Source organism: Falco rusticolus, chromosome 3 (assembly GCF_015220075.1).
Source record: "Falco rusticolus isolate bFalRus1 chromosome 3, bFalRus1.pri, whole genome shotgun sequence".
Taxonomy (NCBI): Eukaryota; Metazoa; Chordata; class Aves; order Falconiformes; family Falconidae; genus Falco; species Falco rusticolus.
In genome coordinates this window covers 51,671,484-51,699,361 of record NC_051189.1, presented here as the reverse complement: position 1 = coordinate 51,699,361, position 27,878 = coordinate 51,671,484, and the positions used below count along the sequence as shown (strand labels likewise).

The following is a 27,878-nucleotide window of genomic DNA, read 5'->3' as shown; positions in this document are numbered from 1 at the left end:
GGGTGGAAGACACAGCAGCACTCTGCACACCACCATACCTGCTGCAGGCAAAAACTCCTCTCATATGCCAAACCTTACTTGCTGAAAGGCACCTGATAATGTTCTGGGACCTACTTGCAAAAACAGAGCCTATGGCTTATAGCCAAATGCTCATGAAACCAAACACTCACAACCATAACACCTATGAGGTCAGCTAGATGCAATGATACTCCAAAGGCACCTCTAACTTTTGTATGGGGGTGACAGCGACACACCTCACTCACCTAACACATTAACGTGTGCTGTTTATTTTGCTTAGTTTCTGCCAACAACTGTGCATTTAGGAAACAGCATCTGGTTGTTCTCCATACATTAATCAAGGGGTCATCATTTCCTCATTCTTCTTACACCTTCCCCTGTCTATCGCCACTTCAACAGTAACTAGCAGGAAAGAAAGAGGAACAGGAATGGAATTTCTCAGGACAGGAGGAGGGATGAGTTCTGGTCCCAGGAGATCTGAAAGCTGATACAGCCCATAGCCATTCCCCTGCTCTGCTAAAAACTCCTTTCACAAACGGCATTTGATTCTTCTATTCAAAATTTAAAAAAACCATGTAAAACCCTCATAGATTTTTCACTGCCCTGAACCGTTCAGCTGCTTGGGATACAGGAGGTACTGTGAGGAAAGCCAAGAAATCTCTTCCTCAGCTACTGCACAGCTTGAGCATAGCCCCATCAAAACTCAGTACACACCAAGAAGTCAAGCTTATCATCTCTAATGACCTGTGCAGATGACGCAAGAGAAGAGTGTGTTTCCAGAACCAGGACGTCATTATCAGAGGACATATGGAGTCAATAACGACCTTCCACAATATTAACAGCCTAACCTGTTGGCTACATAATATTCAACTGCTGCTACTTGAAAACTGGTTATTTCCAGAGCTCTCCAGAGGGCAGAGTAATATGAGAAGATGTCTCTTTCCATACAGAAAGCACCTACAAACTCACTTTAGGGGACTCTGATTTTGCTCATGGCAGAGATACAATACTAATTTCTTTCCCAGCCCCCTCTGCAAAAGGCTGGGCAGACCACAGCTGGTCCAATTATTTCTTGAGTATCAGATACTATTCACCTTTCTTTGGTTCATACATCATGTTCAGGAAGGCTATGCATTTATTACTGAACGCTACTTGTTATTTCTCACCCAGGAGGTTATATAAATAAACACTAGGATTCCTCTGTGAATTGTTCACTTAGATTGTTTGTTATTTAATAACCGTGGGGAAAGACTGACCACAGTTTAAGTACGGAATTCTAGCCTCAGTGAACATGGTGGGAGTTTTGCCATTGACTTCAAAGGCATCAGGTTTTCACCCACTGGTATTTTCTGCTCAAAAGGTAATGAAACAAAGTTAAAAAAGGAGACATCAACAGGAGATGGCAAATACCTCTATTAACATTCCTGAGGCCAAACTGTACCCTGTCAACCTCAAATTCAAGCAAATACATGTGTAGTACTTTTTCTAGCAACACACCAATGCCAATCTTGAGTCTGAGCTCAGCTCAGTGGAGGAAGCCTGGAACAATCCAACAGCAGTCACCATAAGCAGAAAATCCTAAGATAAAGCACTGTGCCTCAAAGTCACCTTTGAGAGCAAATAATTGTTATAGCTCTGGTCCAGCTGCACCACAGAGAACTCCATCAGCTCAGCCAGAAACTTCACAACCTCTTCATCCCCCTGCCAGTTTTGTGGCAACTCCATTCAATCCATCACAGGTAGGATGGGCACAGGATATCTGAGTTCATCTAGGACACAGTCACTACTTCACCTGAGGCTGCAGGTAAGCAAAAGCAAAATGCCACCCCAAACGTATCCTCTAGTCAAGATAACATAAGCACCAAGAAAGAGGTGAGATGAAAGTCCTTGGAATCATTCGTAACACAGTGAATGACATTTCATAAAATTATTTCAAATTAATGAAGACATTTCACATTATGAAGATATTCCTTATTAATGAAAATATTATTTTTTTTAATTCAAATGTCAGGAGTTACTCTTTTGATACATTCTCTGGAATAACACCAGCCAGGCTTTTTCAGCAGGATCATCAGTTTAATTGTTTTAATGGGCTACATTTTTCATATGTGAGCATCTAACATAAGACACTTAAACTCATGCTGACACACCACATCAGGCAAACAACATCAGGAATATCTGGCATGCTCAGCTCCCCCCTGAATTAAATTGTTTTGAAGTTACTTGGATGCAAGTTCTGAGTACAGACCTGCCTGCTTCTATGGGTGAAATTCACCCTTATGGCAGATCGTTCTATTGGTTTTCAGGCAACACATACATTTGGCTGCTTGCAAGAACAAATTTTACCCATATATTTTCAAAGCTGCAAGCACCTATTTGGATTTCATTTGAACAATAAAATAAAGCTGCCTACTCAGATCAACAGTGTCTAAATAAAGTAGGAAAATACTGCACTCTCACCTTAAAAGGTGATGTTCTTTTACCAAAATCCTGGCACAATCCTCCCCATGCAGTGTATAGCAAAGTGACGCACACCCTGCTGTGCTCCCCCTGCCACTTTCCCTATGGAAATGACTGTGTGCGGCTGAACGGCCCATATAGCAACTGAGAAGCACATGTAACAATACACCAAATGTCTTGGCATGACGCGGAGCAGGGGGATGTAATGCACGATCTTGTGGGAAGGTTCAAAGCGATAATTCATCTTGTTCTGTTACCCCCTACTTACCTGACAACCTGCTGAAGGCTGCCCCCAGCCACCCAGATGCCCCACTGACTCCCACAGACCATTTATCAGGAGACACTTACTGTCCACCATCGTGAGTTATGCACTGTTACCTCAATGATGGTTGCTCCCCAGTAGAATGTGCTGTGTACCTACTCAGGCCTGGATTTATGATCTCTAAAGTAGAACCCAACATATATTACTGGGGAATGACATCTCATCACATCTAACAGTCTCATGATGAAACATTCATGTGTGACATTTCGCACAACAAAATCTCCTCATGGAGGAAGTGATGAGTAGTCCCCGATGGGAGAAAATCACAGCAGAGTTGCCAGAAAGCTCCAGAAAGAAATACTGTTTTGTCCCACTGGAGGCTTTCAGATCCTCCAAGATGTCAACACAAGGACATGCATTCCCTTTTCTAACAGTGCCACAGGACAGAAGACCCCGACCAGGAGGGGTTTGTTAACACCCAACTGCTTGTGACCAGTTGCGTCCATTTGTGGCTCAATTTCTACCTGACCTTGAGATGCATGCATTTTCCTGGTCTTCTCTGAAGGTAACCTTCCAAGCTCAGGACAACCACAACCACTCCTTCCATTTTCCTGGCTGGATTCTGTTGGTGTTGCTCAGGGACCCATGTTTTTAAAAGAATTCGTCACATGCAGCAAGATCTTACTTGGCCCCCACTACCCCAAAAGTTGAATCTTTCACTATTTTCTCTCCTGGTCTCAGTACTTCCTATCCTGCTCTCCACTCTAAAACAATGTATTATTTTAGAGCCACCAAAAGTTTCTTTTCCCCCACTAAGTCTTGAAGTTATTCCAGGAGAAGAAGAAAAACATGATTTTCCATTTCCAAAACTCTACATGGAGGAGGAATGTGCCCATATTTCACCATATTAAAACAGCTGTTTCAATACACTTAAGTTCACTCATAATAGATAAATTGAAACCTTCACTGCTATGGATTTTAGGATTTTCCCTTTTAAATACTTCAGTATTCACAAACGAAAGATTTTGTATATAAGAGCATCCAGCACATACCTAAAACACTAGATATAAAGCAGAAGAGGGTAGAAGGTTCTGCCCAATGCTTACCACCAGGAAACAAGCTCAAAAAATGTTTCATTTCCCAGAAGGTATATACCTTGTACAGGTATCTGAAGAAGAGTCTGAAACTCTAACATGCCTAACTTCCAGCATGCCCAGGCACAGCATGCAGAAGCAGAAATGTCCATGTAGCATTATGTTAATGTACCTGAGCTGCCTAAAGGAAGCTCAGGAGTCCCTGCCAGTGACCACCAAGGTGGCTCTGAGTGAATTGTTAATGGACAGGCCACTGACAACGTACTGCCAGGGTGCTGAGGACACCAACAGGACCCAACGGCCCTGACTGGCCTGAAGTCTCCGCCAACACCACTCGCCCACAGGCACAGGAGCCCCATTTCAGCTCAAGCCTAGGTACCCAGACCTGGCCTGGAGGGACTCCACGTAGGTACGCTGTAGCGCGTCTCAAGTCCTGTCTTTGGCCTCATCTCCTGGATGGACTCTGGATGCATGTTGACGTCTGTTCTCATGGAGCCACCAGCCCCACCACGCCCTGATACACACCCGTAAGTAGGAATGTTGCTGTCTGAGTGAGGACTGCAGCCCAGACTGTACCCCCGTTCTGCACATCCCCACCAGCACCCTGCGCAAAAAAGGCACTTGAAGATGTCCTAGCAGAGCTTAACGTTCTCATCACCACCACCGTGATCACTGCAAGTACCAGGAGAAGACTGTCCTACTGTTGACACTTTTTCCATGACAGACAGAATTAAACACAATTTATAGTATTTGTTTTGTTCAGGATGGACAATAAGACCCCGTTCTAAAATGTACTAACCACTAGGTAGACAAATACAAAGGGAAACACAGGAATCAATCCACGTAAATTAGGTAATACCAAAGACTGGTTTCTCCAACAGAAACCAGGCAGCAATGCAGCTTTCCTAGACTTCTCCTCACAGGTGGGCTCCCAAGGAAGGGAAAAATGGCAGGCCCACAGAACATTTTCAAATTCAGGGAAGGAAATATGACCTGGGCAGCAAGACCACATACCTAGGTAAAATTGACACAGATCACTCACTTTGTAAATCTATACTCTCAGAAGATGAAATGAGAATGTATATCTGAAAAAAAAATATCCATTAATAGATTTGGATTAAATTTATGTTAATTTTCTTCTGTTTTCTATAATAACACAACTGCTCACTATTTTCAGAAAAACTGTTATGAAAAATGTGTTGTGATGCTTAATCACAACAATGAGAAAAAATCATTCTATATAAGCACTCATATCAGAAATTTTTTTCTCTCTCCTCAAAAACTTTTTGGGGATTTAGAAAGCATCCAGTCAGAAAACAGAAGCAAAACTATGTTTCTCAAAACTGAATACCAAGCTGAGTATCACAGCACAAGCAGCTGCTACTTAAATCAAGTGGTGTCAAAACTCATGGGCTAAACCATGTTCACACAGAATCACAAATAATTCACAAATCACACACTAGTGCGTGGTCATGGACTGCTGACAAACAGGATAAAAGGTCAGGTTAATTTAAATCACTGGCCATGCTGGGACTGCAGGATTTGACACGTACACTAGAGTAAATTAAAGTTGTTGGGATCAATCCCAAATACTTAAAATATACTTAACTAAGTATCCTCGTTTGGCTTATATTTTTGTTGAAGAAGTTAATTTTGCAAACAGTAGCGTTCACAAAAGTATCATTTTCAGTTAGGTAGGTGGAGGGAAGCGAGGACCAAGACACAGGGACTCTATGAACAAAACTGGGACTCACTGTGCTAGTAACCGTGGCTTGGACCAGGTTCTGGTGGAGACTGAATTCAATACGGGAATGAAACTGAAACAAACATACAGAGATGAGTTGGATCAGGTCAGGTCAGAGGGGGCAAGGCAGAAAGAACCAGGACTTGAGGAAGAGAGAGCAAAATCTGCAAGCACAATAGCACATACTGATCCACAGCCCCAAGTCCTGCACTCCTCACACTCTGCTGTCAGCACATCTGGGTGGAAATTTGGGCTGTTTACACCCCCTGGTTCCCAGGACACACAGCCTCCACTGCCACCAGCAACCACCTGAATTCAAAAGGCAGGGATGTGTATGGCAGACCTACAAAGCCAGCCTACATGACGCACCGTTTCTCAGCATACCTTGAAAGGTATGCTGAGGAGATGTGGGGCATTCAGAACTTATGGACTGCCATTACGAGAGACTGCAGTGCACGTCTCCTCTGGCACCTCGCTGTTTATGTTGGTATGGCCCTTAACACAGTACCTGTGATACTTCCCAACTGCTGAAGGTTCAGTCCGTGAACTGAAGGTTCAGTCCCATGAACAGCAGAGGCCTGGCCTGCAGAAGTGGCCACTGCAAGAAACATTTCTGCCCTTTCTTGTCCCAGGTCCCATCACTCCCTGTGATGGCTGATGGACACATGTAGCCAAGCAATAAACAGGCGAGAAACCACACTATTTTTTTAAGGCGCATTGAATTTAACCCAGATCTGTTCCCCACTAAGCTTCCCTGCCTCGCCTCACAAATGGGAATGAGCAGAAAAGCCAGGCCATGAGAAGAAGGGAAGGACTGATGTATCAGCAGCAGCACCAGCTGGCATCAGCTTCTCGTGACTGTGAAACTACCACCTCTGCACACGATACCAAAACATTTAAATGGGTCTAACCCAGTGTTGCTGTGGCCCTGTTCCTCTCACAGCCCGTGCAATCCAGGCCCCTCTTCATGCTACCACAGTCTGTCCTCAGCACCCCTCAGTGAGCCCTTTCAAAGCAATAATCTGGTGGAAAAATAACCCAGAAAACGAGTACATTTTCATTTTGGTTTAATGCCCTGAGCAGGCTCATCCAGAAGTCAAACAAGTTCCAGGGCTGCCGTGAAGGAGGAGACAAGACCATGAGATGTGGTTTGGGTAGAAAGGAACTTGAAACAACAGCAACAGCTTCACCTACCTTACAGCCACAACCCCTGCACAGGGGATGAAGCCACCCTATGAGTAAAGCAGGTAACAGTGAACGAGACATCTGACTGTGAGAGGTTGCTCTACCTCTGGAAGGTGTGTAGGGAGAGTCTGGGGGCTGCAGGAGCAGATGGGATTCCTCACAGTTAAGGCAGCTGTGCCCTGAGGTGGAGGATGGAATCCTGTCCCTGCCTTTGCTGCATGATGTTGCTGTGGTGCTAGACAAGTCTCTTAAGCTAATTTTTTCCACAGCTACCCACTTCCCCTGTTCTGAGAACACTAATTACGTGTGCTTCATTTTCAGAGAGCCTGATCTGATCCCTGTGTCTGATACGCAGCAGCGCCCCATGTTCACTGCTGTAACTGAAGTAGGTGCGAGAAGCAGTCTGGAAAGCACAGTCTGAGGGGCCTTGAAACGGGTACCCCAAAATAAAGGATACCTTTGACTTTAACCTCACTGCACTTCTGTTCCTCACCTGCAAAACGGAAACAATGACAGCCTATGCTCCTCACAAAGAGGATGGTGCAAAAATACCACAACGGATGCCAGTGAAGCAGTTGTCCCCTGTTGTTGTGAAGCCTGTGAAGGGAACCTTGTGGAAAACTTCTGTCTTCAGAAGATTTCAGTAATGTGTGACAGACAGGATCTACTCGCTGAACAACAGAAGACATACTGCAAGCAGAAATTCAGCACGGTCCCTTCTGTGCACTGACATGTGACAAAGAATAGTGTGTGGTATCATTAGAGATTGCATCTTAATGCTTATGCAAACAGAGGCCAAATTAAGGTTGCAGAAGCAGCTTAATTCTCGTACTTCCTAACTCTGGAGGGCTTGGTATTGCTGTCTGTCTAACGCTCTTCTCAAGCCTGGTGCAAGCCCCTTGGGGGTGATCCACCCCAGGTCTGACAGGCAGCTAACGCCTGCCTACCCTGCAGCTGCTTCAGCATCCCTGAATCACCCAGGTAGGTGCTGTGGAGTCCGAAAGCCCACGGCAGGAGTTGCAGGAGCCCTCCTCCTCCTCCTCCTCCTCCTCCTCCTCCTCCTCCTCCTCCTGCCGCATTTCCTTCTCGCCGGCAGTTCGAGGCTGAGCCACTAGATGGGGTGCGGTGTGCTCGGCTCCCCCCTCCCCGGTAGAGGCATTTCAATCATCTTTTGGCTTCGGGTTTTGCAGCCAACCAAAAAACAAAAGAGGTGAAACGCAGCACAAAAAAAGACATAGCCAGCTTCCTCCCAAGCAGTTAACTTCTGCTTGTTCCTCGTGTTCGGCGTGAAAGGGAAGAAATCAAATGGAGTACGCAAACCCCAGCAAATGCTCGGTGCATCAATCCTGGCAGATGCTGAGCCCTCCCCAGCTCCCGCTGCCTGCAATAGGCACGGCAGGTGCTCAGGCTTTGGCACGGTTATCAGTCATACCTGCTTTGCCTTGTCTTGTCTCAGCTCCCCGAACCCAGACTGCACGAGGATCAGTCAGCGATTTCTCTGGCAGTCCACACACATCTGCTTTTCTACTCCACGCGCCAGTCCCAGTGAAATATAGCAGGCACAGTTCCCTTCCTCACCAATACGCCGCCAAATCTCTCTCCCTCTCTCTCTTAATAATGATCTGGAAGCTGGGTAAACCGACGTGCTCGCTTTTGACAAAGAGCGTGCTTCCTCATTACAGGGGTAAGGAAGGGGAATGAGGAGGTGAGGAAACAAGTGATACAAAAAAATAACCTACGGAATGAAAGGAAAATAAAGAATTCTTTCTGAAATAGTCACTCCTTTCCAATGGAAACACAGTGCACAAAGGTGGCCAGATTACAGCTCTCTTCTCACCTCCCGAAAGAATGATTTTCTGGGGAAGGCATGCAGAAAAGCTGAAGAATGCCTATTCCATCAGGAATGTCTGAAGGCACTGCTGAATTACACCTCTCTTTCCCAACCGCTTACAAGAAGGAACTGTTCTCAAGGCATCACCCATCCCAGCAACACTACTTATTATTTAACCTGTATATAAAATAGAGCCAAGGTCTCCTTCCCAACACCCAGCTTCTCCTAGCCTCCCATGAAAATGCAGATACCCTAGATCCTCTACAATGCACCTTCTTACGACCCAGCCCAGCCCTGTAAGCTCCTGCAGAATCCTCTTCTCGCTCTTCTCCATGGCCAAGAGAAGAACAGTAAAAAGCCAGGATCATTTTGAAGTCAGTCTTTTCTTTTGCTTGTCTGGCACAGGTAAAGGAAGTCCTCCTCCTGCCCAGCAGAGGAAGACTATAGAGGGCAGCTGCTGCGGATGCTCCTGACATGGGGCAGGCAGCACTGACAGGGGGAAGCACACCCTCAAGTACTCTTTACCCCAGCAACGGGATAACTTGCATTTTGCAGCCTGTCACGGCTGGCACTTCACAGGCCTATATCCCTGCTACTGTCTCAAAAGCCACCTTGAAAGAGCCACACACAGAGGGGTAACACCCAAGTGGCAGTGCAGCACTTGATTAGGCAAGATTACATCTTGGCTGTGAACTGGGAGACAAGCATGGGTAGACAGATTTGGGCTGCCCAACAGTATGTCCTGTCACATACCCTGCAGGTGAAAACTCAACTCAACCTTCATTCCTGATGAATCTGCATTTTTCACAAAGAGAAACAGATGGAAAAAACATGGCAGAAAAAGAAACACAAAGGAAGTAAAATAAAAAAGTGCACTTGAGAAGTTCTTCTTTCAATTCATTGCAAAAACAGACAAAATGTGCAGTGCATCATTACCTGACATTAATGCAGACCGATCCTGTCTGAGAAGTTTGCAGTCTTCCTATAAATTAATAAAGACAGAATATAATCCCAAATGCAGTGCATTTGATCATATACATATTCATACGGGCACTGCCGATCCACACCTGGCTAAAATAAATGTGGTTTTACACAAATTAGGTTACCGTTGATACAGTTTTGATTCATACTACGAAGCAGGAACAGATGATGAACGCAATTGCTTTGGTTTAGCACTGTGCTTCTGAAAGTCACCACTTATCAGCTAGGCTGCAGAAATTGCTTCTAGTCTCTCACAATTAGAAAAAGCCACTAGCTTAACCTACCTTAAAGCACTGATTAGATTGTTTTAAAGAGCACATTTTACCTTACATTTGTAACCACCCAGGAACATGAGAACTAGCAGGCATGGTGGCTCAATTGGTGGGTGCTGCCTTGGAGAAAAGAAGATGAGCTGGATCTCTTGCAATCTCTTGACCATAACAAAATTACAAAAAATTTAAACTAAAAAAATTCCATAGATGACAAACAATATAACAACAACTACCTGCAAAATGAGCTGGTGAAATCAGCCTACCCCTTAGAACGGTCTACTTTATTTACACAGTAAAAAACCGCAAAAATTTTGCATTGACTGTAACTATGTCAAGAAGCAAGGTGGCATTTTTATTAGAGAAATAACTTTGCTAAAATTCTGTAGAGTCATTAAAGCTGAACTTTAGACACTGAGTCTGCAAAGACAGCTCCATATGATCAGCAATATGTAGGCTTTCGAATGCTAAGTCTGATTTATTTTGTTTCCTGACGTAAAGGAGTACCTTTTGCTGTTCTGCAGGATGTAGAGGATGTAACCTGAGTGATTACAAAAACCTGTTTGAGATACTTGCTGAGATCCATGTCACTGTTCACAAATACGTATTCTCCTATTGCAGTACCAGGGTACATAACATAGTTTTGATAAACATGAATACTAAGCATTTTTGCAAAAATCTTGTCTTCAAATTGCATTACAAATCTCATGGGCTTAGTTATTTGCTCCCTACTCTACAGCACAAGTGCTGATAACCCAAAACGTTTTCAAAAATTACAATCCAGACCACTAAATCCAAGACACTGCATATGTTTGATGCCCCTTCAATTTACTGTCTTCAATTTACTTTCAATTTGCTTTTAAATTTCAACCATAAGATCAAAACCTCCCATTTAAAAAATAATCAGTAGACTCACAAAGCTTTGTCTTAATATACTAAATGTGCAAGATCAGAGATAAAATTGTTGGCAACACTGCTAATGTAACTCTGCAGCAACTTCCCTGAAATAATCAGAATTAGGTACTCAGTTGGACTTTATTTCGACACGTGACAAAGGACAGTATTGTTACACTCTGAAGGGACAGTCCCAGGGTAGAACTGTGAGTACCAAAACTGTTACGGTATGGTATGGCGATACCTGAACTAACTTCATGCTACTGACTTAGCCCCAACTGGTGTACTTTCAGGTTCTCTTTTTGTTTTAAAGGTCCCAGTTGGTCTGGGGCCTGAGTTCAGCAGGTGCTGTATCCCCTGGTGGAAGGAAACAGCATGTTACAAATGCATATAGAAACAATCAACAAATGGGCAAATCAAATACTTCTTTCCAGATTCTTAGTATCTGTCTGACAATCACAAATAATTTTTTAGTAGAGCAGACATTAAACTCGTAATAGATTTCACCCCAGAATTCATGGAGTGGTATGAGTTTGATCCATACAGTTCACCTTTCTTACCCCTAATAGGTAGACTTGACTCTGCTTGCATTTTTTTCCTGTGACAATTGCATGACATTTTTGCATTAGCCTCTAGAGCCCACCCAGAACGAATTCCAGCTGCGGACTCAGTGGGCAGCTCTGGCCATCTGCAGTCCGTGTCCAACTATGCAACCCCTGTGAAACCACCTACTCCTCAACCCTGCCTGCACCCTCCACGGGGCTCCCTACACCCAGAATTGGTCCGCATTCATTAGTCTTCCAGTACTTTGGTGCTACCCCTACAGCCTTGCTTCTGCAAAGAGGAAGAGGCTTTCTGTCGCCGGCTGGGCACCCACAGGCAGCTCCAGCATCCCACTGCTACGTAACCCTTGCAGGACTCTGCAAAGCCTCTGAGCATCAGGGGAAAGACAGAGCTCTCAAGAACACTTCCTGCATACAGCAAAAAGGTAATAGTGACTTCAGAAGCAAAGGCAAATCACTGTGGTATCATACAGTTAAATGGCCAGCCCTGGAAGAATTTTTTTTGTGAAAATCAATAGGAGATAGATCAATAGAAGCTTTCTGTAGAAAAACATTTCCTCCAAAATCAGTGAGTTTAGCATTATTCAGACAAATTCTTCTATTACTTAAAGATGTATCTTCATTCCTGTTGAACACTAATGTTTTGTGCCATGTAAAGCCAGAGGACTTTTCTCTAAGAGATCATTTATTCTCTCTGAGAACAATGAATTATTTTCCAGTATTTAAAGTTTCAAATGAAAGCCTTCAAGTGACTGCAACTGCTTCAGGCGGGTACCAGCACTGTTTTACCTGGGGACAAACCCCTTTCCACAGCAGCAGCCCTGCCTCTCTGAGAGGAGGCCAGGCTGTTAAAATCAAGCAGCTGGAGTGAAGCCAAATCATGGTTTCAAGAAAAGGGATGCTATGTCAGGGCTTTATTGCTGTTGTAAATCTTTGCAGTTAAGAAAAATCAAACTTCTGAGTGCTGAAATGATAATTTCTTGGAGCTGCACTGGAGACAGCCCGAGAGCTGACAGGAGGACAGTGGCTCCAACCTTGCTGGGTGAAATGTGCCCCAGTGCAGAAAGCTCCTGAAACACCCTGCACGTTAACAGGACTTACAAGTTGGAAGCTTGAGCACTGTATAAACCCTTACATGGGACAATTCTGCCCTGGACATATCTTTCCTTCCTGGAGCTGAAGTTAATGGGAGCTAGTAAATGCCCAGCTGATTCCAGCAGTTGTCATTCTGTTGAATACAACAAAGTTTAAACAAACTTGTGCAGACATCAGTGGTAATGCAGGTGGGAGACAAGGACTGCACAGGGACTAGCCAGAAGGCTGGGATTCGGACACCACAAGTTATCCAGCACTGTGCTACTGGCTGCCGCAGTGCTTAAATAATTGTAGTTCTCTGGAGAAAGTATACAGATAAACTGGGTCCTATGTTAATGCACTGTCATATAGAGTTGTTTACAGGCAGTACTTAGTGAAGTACTTAAGCATGTATTTAAACACACTGCTGAACATCAGTGTGATTAATATTTTGCTGAATTAGAGATATGATATGAATACATTTTTCTGCTGTTGTAATTTTTCATTATATACACACTTACAAGCTGGTCATAAGGATTTTCTTTCAGTTTTACATCCAGTAAATGAGTTAATTTGGGAGTCAAATTCTGCCTTAGTTATGCCTGCACAATGCCTTTCACATGCATGAGGGCAGAAGACTGCTCCATGACCTTTAATTGGACTTCTTTTTTGTTAGTCTTTAATGACATGTCAAGGAAAAAAAATCTGGTTCTTTCTTTCTGATCTGGCAGCTCTTTGACATTCCTTTCATGTAATTTCAATCAGGAAAGTATCTTTTACATATGGTATATATGTTTGTGAAAGCTGTGCACATAGAGCAGCTGTAATTCTTGACCAGCAAGCAAGCAGCTGCTGGTGAGTATAGATCAGAGATGCACGTTCTGTTCTTCTGCCTGTAAAACTTGGGGGGGAGGGAGGAGAAGAGAAGAAACATGGCTTTTACATCACTTATCATGGTAATTCTATTTAAATCTACTTTAATGATTTCTAATGACATAATTTGCCAAGCCTCCCCACCTAAAAGTGATGCAAAAGCATCTCTCATTATTTTCTTTCATGCTTAACCCAGGGAGGAGCATTTAACATCTCCTAGTTTCAAGTTTTAGAGTAAAACTTTTTTCTTTTTCCTTTTTTTTTTTTTAATAATCAGAAGTCAAAACATTGACCTACCTGTATACATTAAGGTGCTAGTTATTGCCATCACTGAAAACCTGTCACTTCACTTGCATTTGTCTAGTTTTTACTCACAAGGAAACAAGCTTGTTTTAATAGTTTTAGCTGCAGCCATCTCAGAGTTGAAGACTTCCCCCCCCCCTAAATTAAAGCTAAATCGTGTGCATTAAATACATCATCTACTTGTAACAAAATGGGACATTTTTAAATGATTCAGTCACAGATAATTTGGTACTGAAAATGGCAGGCTTACATCATTTCTGGGTGTTTGCTGAGCTCAGTGAGCATCTGGGTAGGCTTACCCAGCTCACGGAAAACAGATGTTCACACTGCAGAAAAAAACCCAATTCCCTTTTGTGGTCCCTCTTACCAGCTCCCAAGGATTCTGAGCGGGGGTCTCTCACGCTAAAGGTGCCGGGTTCGCTCCCACGCCTCAGCCCTGATGTGCAGTTCTGATGGATGCAGGTTAGTTCAGGGCACCACAGCTGGAAACCAGCCACCCCCTCTGTGCAAAACCACAGCCCAGCTAATCTCACACACTGCTCCCTGCAGGCACTGCGGACAAGACCACCCCGCTTTGGGCTTTTGCCACTCACCCCAGTCCACCAACACCACCTGATTAGGCTTTGCATGCTCAAACACTCTTGTGACAAGACTTACTGCATTCAACACCCTGCCCTGGTGCCCTGTTATAAAGAGACCACCTGGGGAGACTGTGAGAGCACCTCCCACCCCTTCATGGACATTAGTTTAAGGTAACTCAGAAGAGCAGCAAGAATCTTAGGGCAGCACTGGAGGAGACGGAGGTGGAGGACTGGAGGCATCCCGCATCACACGCAGAGGGTGGGTGTGAGCCCCCCGGTAGCAGAGCTGCGAGCTGAGCTGAGAGCCTCAGGTCCCAAGCCACGGCTCCCAAGAAGGCAGCACAGTGATTCTCCAGGACAGCTCTGCAGGAGCCCGAAGCCACCCCTTTTTCTTACCCCTGGGGGTGATCTATTCACAAGCAGAGGGGGCAGTCATGGGGCAAGGTAGAGTAGCTCTTACCACAGCTGCCTCTCTTGCTCCTGCCCAGTGAATACCAGAAGACATCACTTGTCTAGATTGACAGGAAGGCGTATGTTAAAGCAATTATTTAATTTGCCCTGAAAGATTGAGGCCAGGCCAGGATTTGTTCCTTTCCTAGTGCTCAGTCTGATCTTAAGCAATGGGATTTCCACCATTTCCCATGGGAGATTATTCCACAACCTAATACATCTCAATGTCAGGAAGTTTTTTCCTGATATTCAGCCATAATTCATATCCATGAATTATGAGCTACTATCGACATCACACCCATCGAGGCATTCCTAGAGCCTGCTTCATTTAAAATTATATGCTCTAGTTATGCAGGGTTTCTGTGTACTAGGGCAAAATGCTTTTTCTGCAGGTTAATTCATTACTATTCAATTTGTTAACACTTTTTTTCTCGGTGTGAACAGTCATTCTGCAGTTGCATACCCTACAGTAGCACAATCTCCATTTGGGAGTAGAATCACAATATATAAATATGACAAAACAACATACCTAAGACCATCCCCGTAAAGACGTATTAGTCTGCTTCTGCAGATACTTCAGCATTCAGTTAAATGAAAGCAGTATCTCATACAACACCTGCTATGAGACAGAAAGCTTAGAAAAACTCCGTAATAAATTTTATTTCTGTCTTAAGCAGAAGAAAGGTATGGGAGCAGGGAAGCCAGTAGGGAAGGGGGAAGGGATGAGGAAGGGAAGGGAGAAAGGACCTTAATCAAGCTGTGAGAAAATAGAGGAAAATTGACAAGAGAAAGACTTCCTACAAACAATGAGCCACTACAATGCAGTAAGGACATACAACAAGCTGAGGATGCAAAATGTGCATCTCTTGCCATTAATAGCACTTACAAAACCCGAGAAATCTAAGGCAGGCTTCTGAAATCTGTATTGCAAATAATTGTGTACAAAACACTTCTTGGAAGGAAACTGCCTTTTGTTTAAGAACATTTGAGAGAAGAAAATTTATAAACCACGTATCAGCTTCTCAGAAAAGTCTGTGGATTTATATGAGATTTTTTATGATTGCATTTTGCCCAGCTAGCAGTGCTTTGCCATCCTGTTTGCAACCCATTTGTACATAAATAACATGTCACATTAGATACTGAAAAAAGGGAATGCTTTCTAAAGTAAGCAACTAAAAACACACCAGAGTTCATTTTCATCTCCATACATGCCTAGCTCCCATTAATGCTACATAAATCCTAGAGCAACTAGATAAGAATAAACACATAAATTTTACCTGAAATCATCTAAGAAGCAGACAGCCACATTTGCAGGAAGCCCTACATTCACACACCACCACGTAACAGTGTGTGAAAGTTACTCCAGATGGCAGACTTTTTAGAGACAGTGGCCAAACAGTATTAAGGGACCTACACAAACAGATCTGGTGAGAACAATTTTGGCAGTATTCCCTTTCACTAGAAATTATGTGAATTTCTATTATGTGAATATTCTAATATGTGAAAATACTGAAATCTATACCTAGGCAGGTGGGACACTTGGTTTGGACAGAAGAGAGAACACCACAGCTCCCAGTTCCAACTGGACCAGGATATGTGTATTTGTAGCAGACACATGACGCCCATAGGCTGAGATGACTCAAAATGTTGCAGATCCTCTACGGCTGCATTAGGCCCAAGTGTTGCTCACCTGGGTTTGCTGGTGAAGTCATAGCAACTTAAAATTTGTACCTATGCAGTTTCTGGTTTGCAGTTAGCCTTGCAAAGCTGGACAAAACTTTCTTTGACGAAGCTGTGAAATACCCATTGCGACATACATGAGAGGTTCATAAATTAAAAGACTGTACTCTGACTTAAGCAAAGCAGGGACTCAAACCTCAGTTCCTGCCTCTTCCCCAAACCAAAGAGATGTTGAAATGAGAAGGGACATTCTGATACAACTCTGGTTTTGTAAAAACATTTAAAGGAATTTGTTTTCATTTTTCCTTGGAACAAAGCAGTACAAGTTGCTGCAAAATGGAAGTCATCCTCAAGCCATCTGTAAAGACACATAACTCAAGTTGAAAGATGAGGAAGAAGAAGATATGTTCTGTGATCCAGGAGGAAGATTTTGAGTCAAAGGTTCTGATGTAATTGCAAGGATATAGCAGGGAGTTATATCTCCACAAACCAGAAGCTTTCTCTGTAAGATGTCTCTGCAGAAGCCTGACATCAGCATCTGCTGTGGAAATGCCACAGATCATCTGATAACTCATCTGTCTTACACCTGCTGCCTTCTTACTTGCAGCCACTCATGGCTCAGCTCTGTACTGTCTAAGGATGTCTTGGAATGCGGTTCTGTCCTGTCCCATTGCCCCTCTCAGGTTCTCAACCCTAAACACTCCTGTCTAAGCATAGCCAGGGAACAGGACATTGGCGTAACATTTCTGGACTACCTGAAAGTAACTGTTTGCCAGTGAAGTTTCTGAGCGTAAGGGTGAGAAGATTCAGGCATCTTTGTATATGCAGAAGAAAATTAACATCCTGGTTTCCAGAGAGGTGCATGTTCACAAAGGGCACAAAGTAGCCAAGAGAAGACGAAAGACTGTTGAGGGCTTCAGCACAAACAGACTGAATGCAGAGATAAGAATATTTCAAAGACACAGCACAGCAAGATATAAAGTGACTAGGAATACAGGAAGAGAAAGCTATCCAGAATCTGCAAGACACCACACTCGCAAATAAGGCAAAGAGTACAGAGGTTATCACAAAAGATGCACAGAGTCAAGTAACACCCGTGTAAAATCAGAAGCTAACAACACTGTAATCAAAAAAAAAATGCACAGAAAGAGGGCTGGCATTTCTTGAAAGTTACCTCAAATGGGAGTGCAGAAGAAAATGATATTTAACGCACAAATAGAGCATTCATTGTGAGAACATGCTACGTTTTTAACTCATTCTGAGAGCTCTGTCTTGCTCTTAGATATGGAGGTATGCACCATTAATGGCACTTGCATGGTTGAATTCCCATGCATCATCCTCAGAATGTGAGTTGAGGCTAACCTCTAGTATGTCACACATAAAAAAAATACTCTTCACTATATTTCTGTTTCTCACTTCTATATTCTCACTTCCCTGTATGTGTAAAACATGTGGCTTATTGGCAGTGTGCCTGACCACCTTGAATTAATCTCCTAAATCTTAAAGTTGGATAGTCGTACCAGTCAGCTTTTCTGTGTATGAATCTGTCTTCTTCTGTGACCATATTTTCCTAGTTTTGACACTTTTAAAAGGGCCTAAATGTAAGGATGGAAAATACAGATGGAATTTATATTTAAAATTAGCTTTTAGTGCAATCAGTGTGTTTGTTTAAGAAGAAGAATACATATAATCACATGCATGCATGTACATGTACTTGAACTTCTACATACATATACCACATTTATTAAATCTGTCTAGTAGGTAATATAAAGACTTCTGCCTTAGCAATATGCTAATGCTTGCTCAGGTTTTCAATGCAGTGCTGAAAACATCCTCAACACAGCACTGAAGCAGAAGCTGCAGCATCCCTGACTGCTGGACAAATGGAGTAAGAGAGATGAAATCTATCAGGGCTGCCAAGAAGTGTTCATCAAGACACAGTTTTGATTAACATAAGTGTGCACTATTCTCACAAGTGCCAAAATAAGGGGGGGAAGAAATTATAACTGGCATATGTCAAGAGAAGCTGTCCATCTGTCTCAAATCACTTCTATTCAGTTACCAATTGACTGGGGGTAAACTGAAGGAGGAAACCTTTGTTCCTAACACACTATCATTCTTCTAAAAAGTAAAAGCTCTACAGTGGATGAATGTATTTACTTAGAAGATGTAATATTTCCAAAGGCACAATATGTGCTAGCCATCTAGAGGTACTTAAGATGACACTCAAGCCTTCAGAAACTTCTCCCAAGAACCTCTGATGTAAGCATGTAAATCATACTGTTTGTCTTGTAAGTGACCAGCTTGGAAAAGAGAAAACTGGATAAAGCACTCCAACACAGGAAGCTCTTAGTGACTCCAAAGCCATCTCAGAAAAACAGAGGAACAGGAGATTTGTCATTAATTTGCCCAAGTATCATGCTGTGTAGGAAAGTCTGATACAATGGAGCACCAAAGAATGGCTAAAGAAAACAGAGAAAAAAGAAATACAACCTACACCAGCAGAAACGATGTGGGCTAGCGAGTGGACTGACCCAGGTTCTCTGATGCTGACTTGTGACACGAAGCAAACCATTGTACCTTCCTTTTACTTGAGCTCTCTGTGGATAAAATGCATAAATAATGATGATGAAATGGTTTCTAGAACCACCAGTATGCCCAAGTGCTGGCTGACATTCAAAATGTTCTTACCGAAGATGGAGGACTGCTGTACAGGAGGCTGTACTGCCACAGAACATATTCAAGGAAAATTTAAAAAGTCAGAATGACAGAAATGAAAATATGTTGCATTCAGACCAGACTACTTGCAGTGGAGACTGCCTCATGGAAAAATGAAAGCACAGCCAACCTCGGGAAGGAAGGAGAAGGCAGACTGCCTTTAACAGAGCACTGAGGATGAAAAGGTTACTGGCTGCTTGTTATGATCAGTGAGTCAGAGGAAGACAAATAAATGACAACTCCTTGATATTGTGTGATTGCTGCTGGCATGAAGGAGACGGATGGAGAAGGAAATCGAAGTGCTTGATTCATTGTTTGTCCTTAGACATTGAACAAACACAACAGACTTAAATACACCCAGCAAAGGGCAGGAGGGTCAAGATAACAAAAATAAGACTAAGGAATAACTAGGAAAAGAGGTAACCAGAAATGAGGTGCTGGTCATACTGACTAAATTCTCCAGTCTAGTGACCTTCTGGACATTTCCCTGTCCTTCCTATCCAAATATATCATCCGTGTCATACTTCTCATTGGACAATGACATTGGCCTTGGCTTAAAACCCAAATGTAGTGCAATCCCTAGGTATAAATGCATTATTGCCCATACATGTGTTTGCCACTATTTTGGTGCTCACTGGTTTACCCAGATGATACGGTTAACTAGGGAGGTAAAGGAAGGTTACAATTAGCATCTTATTGAAAAACAAAGTACTGATATGAAAGAAAGACCTGCTGCAGCTGCAGCTTCACATGGATGGGAAGTGCCATGTAAAAGTTCAGTAACGTTTCCAATATTTTACCCTTTTGTGCTGTAAAGAAAAAGGAATTTTAGGTTGAAAGAACAATTTGCTGTATACCTAGAAATCTGTAAGACACAGTTTCTCTCCTACTCATCGCTTCTAATCAGACAGATGGATACATTGCTATGGAAAAAATAAAACTAAAACAATGACTGCATCATTTTTATTTATTTCTTGCATTCTCTGTTCACGTAGCAAGAAATTTAATTCCAGTTGGATCAGTCTGTTGTGATATTTTTTTCTTTCATTTAATATATTTTTTAAATGCTTTGAGGCATTATGACAGAAGAGCATGTATTTTTTGCCCTGGTTTATACCCATCATCCTTACCATTACAACAAGACAAAAGCATTAAAGTAAAATTAATCATGTCAAAAGATTTTAGCAAAAAACAAGGGAGACCATGCATAAAGCATCGCTTTGTCTAGTGTGAAGTCACGCTCTGATTAAAAACATATAATGAAAGTGAAAGTAATACATCATTGCCTTAGCAGTAGGGTTTTTGGGAGAGCTGTGCAATTCTGAACACAAAAAATCTTTATAGGCTCTGGATTTTGAAACTTGCAATTATTACACAATAATTCTAACAAACAAAACATTGTTTCACTTCCTTAAAGTTTAATTAATCTTAAACATTGCAGTTAAACAAACAGCTAAAGGAGTTCTAAGATTAAACGAGGACTCCTGGCAGGACCGAAGCTGGTAATTAAAACCCAAGCAGCAGTGGCTGGTTCTGAGCAGTGAGGCATGAGGTGGTGACACAGAGAACCCCCCCACTGCCCCACATTCAGTACACAGTTATGAAGACTGCGAAATATTATAGAATAATGAAACCCCATTAATAGAACAGAACTTTTGCTGTTACCAAGGACTGTCAAACACCCATCAGCCATTCAGTTTGTGCCACTGGGCAGTAGTAGCCTGTTCCTGCTATGTGACATAGGTATTATCCAGTTAAAAAATGAACTGGTGTTTGTGCATGTGTAGGCAAGCCTGAAAAGAAACCACACAGTGAAGATACGTTCACTGTACTTTGCCATACAGTCTCTAAAAGCCTCTACTTTGCTCAGGCATGACTGTGCAATAAGGAGTGTTTCAAATTAAACAGCAATGTGCATGTTATGGATCTCAGATTAGGACTGTACCCACATTAAGTAAAATTAGGTGGCAGAAAATGTTTGCAAAATGCCACTTACTTTCTCCTTTTTTTTTTCTTTATTCTGACTCTATCCTTTGTTGCCAACATAAAAAAAAAAAGAAAAAGAAAAAAAAAGAACTCTCTAAGAAATACCAGACAGGAAAAATACACAGTAATACTAGACTGTGAAAAATCTACTGATCCCTCGAGCCATAGCATTCTTGCCTATAGATGATGACATTAAAAAATTGGAAATGGGTGCATGCTTCCCCTCCTCTTCTGGGTCTATGAACAAGGCAAGTTGTTTTCCTGATACCTTTAGAATTACTCCCATTAGTACTGATGCATTTGGTGCTTTGGCTAGCCAGGCAGAGAGAGGTGGGCAGTATCTCCTGCCAATAGATCTACTCTTGTCGTGGGAACAAAATGAGATTGCTACTCTGCTGAGTTGTCATACTCGATAGCTTGTGCTGTTCCACCTGCAACTGTCTTCATAGCTCCAACTGCAGCGCCATGGCTTACGCAGAGTCAGTAGTTTCTGATGGTTGATCTTCTCCTGTTCCTTATGCATCACACAAGGCAGGACACAGACCCCTAAGCAACTGAACGGTTTGCAACAGCCTTTCCGCGCCGAGAAGGAAAAAGGCAACAGGCAAGCAGCTCCCTCTCAAATGGGTTTGCAGGCCCTGCTGAGTAACTTCTGGGGTTTCTCTCAGCAGAGGGTGACGAAAGGAAATTCAGACTTCTCTCATCTATCTCATCCTCAGTGACCCTGCCACTGCACCCAGGGCTAAGTGTTTGCAAGCTTCTTTCCCACCTTCCCTACCCTCCAAACGCCACTGGAACAGACAGCAGAAAACCAGTAATGTAGGTGGGTTTGGAAGAAGGAAAGGGGAATTTCTGTGCACATTTACATTGGATCAGTAAGCCTCTAAGGGCAAAACCTGACTTTTTGTCGGTGCGTAGGGGAGCCTACTGGAGGACAGAAAGTTAAAGAAAAGACTTTGTAAACTTTTGCTAGTACAAGAGGAAATCAAATACACCTAAGGTGATAATAAGATAGAGCAGCCTAAAATAACCAGGCTTCAAGGACTAAGATTCTTCCCATCACAGAATCTTATGAGCAGGACGTGGCTTTTGCTCTGCTCCTGTTCATTAGGGAGCAAACTCCTCGTTTGCACTGACGAGTTGGGGGTGAACTGCAACCTCAGGACTGACAGCACTGCCTAAACAAGTGAAAAAGAAACAGAAAAAAAATATCTTCCTCCTTCACTGCTAACTGTACGTCTCTGATAAGAATAAACAGACCAATTATTTTCCAAAACTTTGGACTGGGAGAAAGGTAAAAGGGTAAAGAAAGGAAATAAATTTACTTCTTCCTGAATTGCAAAAACTACGTGAAAAATAAAGATATTCCCCACACCACAAATGTCATACTGTGTTGATACAACACTAGGACTGCACTGGAAGATCTCATTATTCTGAAAAACATGAAGCATAGTATGTTCCCTAGTACAGATGCTGTAGATTTTTCTAACATACAGTTCATATGGCCTTTTGTAATTGCCATTCTTATACAATACCCTCAACTATCATCATGTTATAAGGTGATTAGTTTGTTGTCTTCCCTAAAACTGCTCAGTCACAGTTCTTCAAGTCCCTGCACTCCTGTGCTGTGGAGTCCTTCAACGTTTTATGGAAAGGACAGGACAAAAGTTCTACTCCAACTTGTCTCCACTTCCCATTCTCTCCTATACTGAGTTGGAAAATAAAGCAGGGGATACTTGAAACTCTTTTTTCAATTTTTTTTTAAAATAATTATTGCTACTATTTAGTGAGTAGTAATAATATTTTCTAAGAAATCACGCTGCTAACATTTAGTCTTTTTCAGTCTGAAAAGACAAGCATTCTTCTCTGTGTTCCTTGAACAGCAGTCCAGGCCAAGAGGGCATCCTTTTTTAGAAGGTTTTGTAAGAACAGGATTACTCATGTCACGAGGGGGCTGTATATTTGACAGCCGTTCTCAGCCACACTGAGAAAGATCCTGGGACCTTCAGGACTTTCAGTTCTGAGCACCAAGTACTTGAACATGAACTAGCTAGGACTGTAACAGATGCATTATCCTTTAATCACAGCACAGAAGGTTACATGCATTAGCCAGAATGGAAAGAGAATTTTTGTTTACTCTTTGTTAGGGGTAACACAAAAAAGGCTACAATCTTGTGGTAATATTACATAAAATGATTCAGAAACATCTCTCAACACCACCATAGATGGTGGTGTTACTCAAATACTAGCAATGGACTTCTAACCAGAGTAACATTTAGGTATCGTGCCCCTTGATCCAGTTTCTTCCAGTCTTGAAGACAGAATCACAATGTAAGTAACTAAAAACTGAGTAAATGTCATTCTTAAAAATCTGACACATCTACAGATCACTGAGATTCAGAGTAAAGGCTTTTACTTTAACTCAGCGGAGAGTTCAGATCTTGAAGCAGGAAAACCATTTCTCCTGCCCCTCCTGGTGAGCCACTGGATTAGAGGCAACAAATTAAAAAAAACTTAACACTTCTGCCTTACGTAACATGTTTGATTTTTCACTGACTTACCATCTTCAGAATTTTCTTAGAAGTAGCATACAGAGGTGAGCATTAGATCTCATTATTCTGAAAACTGTGAAAAACGTGTATGTTCCCTAGTACAGATGCTGTAGATTTTTCTAACGTACAGTTCATATGGCCTTTTGTAATTGCCATTCTTATACAATACCCTCAAATATTAGTCCAGGGTATCTATACCTAAGCAGTCTTTACATTGCAGCACTTTGAGAAAAGCTCCTAAATTTTCCATGGGAGAAAGCAATTTGCAAAGGCATCATTTCAAGTCCTGCATCACAGCAGCCTTTTTAATTCTTTTTAATCCCAACCTGTGCATATAATATTAATGTGGATGTATCCCATTAAAGGACTTTGGATAAGGGATGAATAACAAAATTCTGTAAAATGTATTTCACTAGGGAAAAAAAGCAGGTCTATTAGGAAAACCAGGTTTTACCAGTTGTCCAGTTCTAGAAGTATGGCTTTGATTTATGGATCAAAATTGCTCATTTATTATTTTATCTATACTGCTTTGGGCAATTTTGACAGTTAAAATTTAGTTTTATTGACCAATGCAGCCAGTTTAGCCACAAGGGGACTAATGCACACACAGCCTGCTGCACTCAAGAAGCTATGATTTGATTCCATGACCAAGTCAGACTTGGAATCGCAACCAACATAACAATAAGTTCCAAATCTCGATGCTCGAGGCATAATACTTACTCTAAAACACAATCAACCTTTAAAAGAAGGTGGGAAAGAATTTTGTGATAGGAGCCTCCATGCACTGTTTATTGTAGCTGGTATATTCCACCAATGCTTCTGTCAGCAATGGATGCAGAGCAGTACAGAGGAAACCTTTCTTTAATGATTGTGGACAACAGATAAAGCTGGAAGAAGGAAATGAAAATGCAAAAGAGTATCAAAGGTGTGCTCTAGTACTATGGCTTACCAGGGATCTGACTCTGAGAAAACTGTCTCGAACAGTGCCTTTTTTATTTTCCTACAGCAGATTTTATTCATATGTACATCAATATTCATGTATTCATGTTGCAGTATGAAAGACTTACAAGTTTACTTAAAAAACTTACTGGAATGATTTTAAGCCAATGTTAATTTAGGCCTAACCTATTATAAAATTAGCATCTTCTGCAATCTCAATTTATTGCTCCATTGTGAAGCCCCTTGTGATACATAAACAAATCTCTGAAGAGAAACAAATCAATAAAGTGTCTAATTTGATTAACCATGTTTTTAAATTCATCAAGACAACTGTACAAAAATAAACCACTTACTTGTCAGTATTTTCCACGTCTTCTTTTCATCATCATAATACTGAACCAAATTGCTGGGTAGCCGGTCAGGTCCGGGAGGCAATCCTCCAACCAATAACAGCATTTTCTTATTGGAACGAATTCTTCACCCAAAACAAGAGGAAAGATGAACAACCACATTACTGAGGAGTATTTTTAGTGGCAACAAAATCATAACCATCAAAAGAATGTTCACTGCTTGCAGTTTTCTATTTCATTTTTTGTTTCTTTTCCCAATCATGTCTCAACAATTTTTTGAACCAAGCAGAAAAAATGATCAGAAAAGCTGCATATCTCTCTACTCATGGAATAATAAGCTTCCTTTATGCAATTTGTTAGAGGTTCATTCTAGAACGACCTTTTTCTTATATTATCCCTTTAAATCATCACTCTTTACAGCTGAATACACATGAAATGCTCTGGAGTTGTACTAAGGTTAAGCATTAAAGTTGCATGTCAAAAATCGTATTAGTCAAAATCATTATTATAAGCCATTCTACACTCAAAGAACCTTGAAAAAATTAAGGTTATGCAGAGAGTTTGTGAGCCAACTCTTTAATCACACACTGAACTTCAGATATATAGTTTAGTACAATTAGCAGCACTGGGCTAATGGTTATGGGTTAAATGCTACTTACAAGCACTTTTGTTTGTTTAATTTAGTCCAGACTCTTGCTTTCACTCTCCCCCCTGGCTTCCCCCTTTCTCTTTGCTCTCCCCCTGTGCACCACTGGCTATAGCAACACCAATTGGTAAAAATGAGACTGTGATGTTGTTGTGAGCCTCCCCAGAGTGGAGCCCTGCCAATGCTTGCCACTGATCCAGCGGCATGAACCTGCTCAACTGTGCAAAGTCACTCTAATTCCCTCCCTCTGTTTTTCTACCTTCTCCCCCAGGGGGCAACCACTGAAAGGAGTGACTACCCACCCATCAAGAGCTGGCAATTCGCTGCTATTAACCGTGACCGTGATTCCCAATCTGCCTGGCAGTTCTTAAGAACAGGACTGCAATGTCTCATATGCAGTAAAAGCGGTTATCTGCACCCTGGCCTCCAACGCTCCACCTGATGAATGTACGATTTCTTCCCAACATTAAGGGATTTAGCACAATTTTAAGTGAAAAGGGGAGGGGAGGCCCAGACCCCCAGATGAGCCCTGATGCTTTAATAGTCACTTCACATATAATTGAACTTTCATCAGTTGTACGAAGCTTGGGTGTGATAACACTGAAATAAAGGTCTACACTCAAAATGTTCCTGTCAAGTAGGAATGTGAGGTAGCCCGGAAAACATGCATCGATACGAATGAATGTGCAGGGCCACCGTGCATTCGGTGGAAAGCACCCCTGCCAAACCCCAACATCTTTCCAAGCACAACATCACTGTAGCACTCTGCAGCAAACACTCCCGGCTAGGAAAGGTACAGCATGCCATGAATGAAAAGCCACCACCACAACTGCAGACACTGGGCTCAGACCACCACCCAGGAGCTCCAGCCTCAGCAGTGCACTCTGGCAGCAGGTGCTTTGCTGCTGAGGCATGCCAGTGGCTCAGCTCCAACTGCAACCTAGAATGAGCGTTGGGGACCCACCAATTTGTATCAGGATTGCATCCTCTTTTGAGAAGACTGGGCAAAATGAACTAGATTGTGATGTAGACACACACTACCCAAAAGAAACCTCCTTCAGGAAGGGAGCATGCAGCTGAAGCCTTGATCCACATGACGCGTAGGAATGAAACCTTTCAAATGGCTATCCAAAAGACAGCTACAGACTGCAGATACATCTATCACAAGGATGGCCAGGGAATTATCTGGCAGATGGCCTTGTTTGTTTTTAAATAGATTTAGGGCTCAGGGAAGGTCCTGAATTGGCAGTGGAAGAGAGAAAACCCTCACTGCAAGGGCAGGAGCTACGCTGCAGGGGCAGTGACACTGTCCCACACTGTCCTGCTCCCCTGCTTCGCTCCTGACTTGGTGAGAGCCCCTGCAGTCCTTCAGTGTTTCTGACAATCCAGGCTTTGACCTCTGCACTGAATCTGCCATGTAACATCAAATGATGACTGCTACCTGCCCGTGACACTGTATCTGTGTAGGATTGTCAGGAACTGTCTCATGATCACTGTCAGCACAGACTCCACTAAGTGAGACCAAGCTCTGGAGAAAGCTTTCATAAGCATTGCCAGCGTCTTGAAACGTTCAATCTCCCCAGTAAAGTTTTTAATGGGAGAACATTTCATAAAAACTATGCAACACAGGAGCATGATAAACTGTTTTTGGTATGAGTTAGGGATGACTGCACACGTAACAAGTGGCAGAGCAAACCAGAGCCATAAGTCAGTTATGCATGGTCATCCCTAACGATAGAGAATAAATTGTTTATTCCAACCCTCTTGTGTTGTATGTTATATCACAATCAACTCCCTGTGTATTGTAAAATTCAAAATGCCCTTGCAAGGTTTACTTGATGAAGGAGTTTATTTTGATTTTCATCTTTCATCTGTAAAACTCCCTTCTAACTCCAAAACACTGTGAAAAACCAATGAATGGCCAAGGCTCAATAGTTAAGGTGAAGAATGAAATGTCAGATACAACTCTGAGTTTCCAGACTTTGGCAGCTGCAACTATCCTTAACATTACTTTTTCAGCTAAACAATCTGAGAAGCTACTGTTTCTTAGGAAGGCACTGCACTGCTATATGGGAATGTTTAAAAAGTATTTTGTATTTTTACATGTTTGAAATCAGATGTAGCATGAACAGAAGCCCTTAATGAAAATTTAATGAGAACTTTGTAGCCAGCACAGTCTTTACCAAAAGCACAAGGAACTCTCGCAGGGGAAACGGAAAGATGAGCTCTTTTACTCAAAGTCTCTAATTCATCTGTATTGAGAGCTCTTCCAGTGAACCAAGCAAAGATAATACAGTGACTAAAGATATGCATGTGTGCTGGCTTTGGCTGGCGTAGAGTTAATTTTCTTCACAGTAGCTAGTATGGAGCTATGTTTTGGATTTGTGCTGGCAACATCTACTTACAGGGATGTTGCAGTTACTGC

The 27,878-nt window shown here is 42.3% G+C and overlaps 1 protein-coding gene across 1 annotated transcript in view; it reads right to left on the bottom strand.

The window, feature by feature from the left end:
- The window catches only part of KLHL14 (kelch like family member 14), a 65,173-nt gene that overhangs the window by 21,442 nt on the left and 15,853 nt on the right, over positions 1-27,878 (bottom strand). Inside the window, exon 3 of the mRNA XM_037381167.1 lies at positions 24,811-24,932. Coding sequence (XP_037237064.1) covers positions 24,811-24,932 — 122 coding nt within the window. The remainder of the gene's footprint in view (positions 1-24,810; positions 24,933-27,878) is intronic.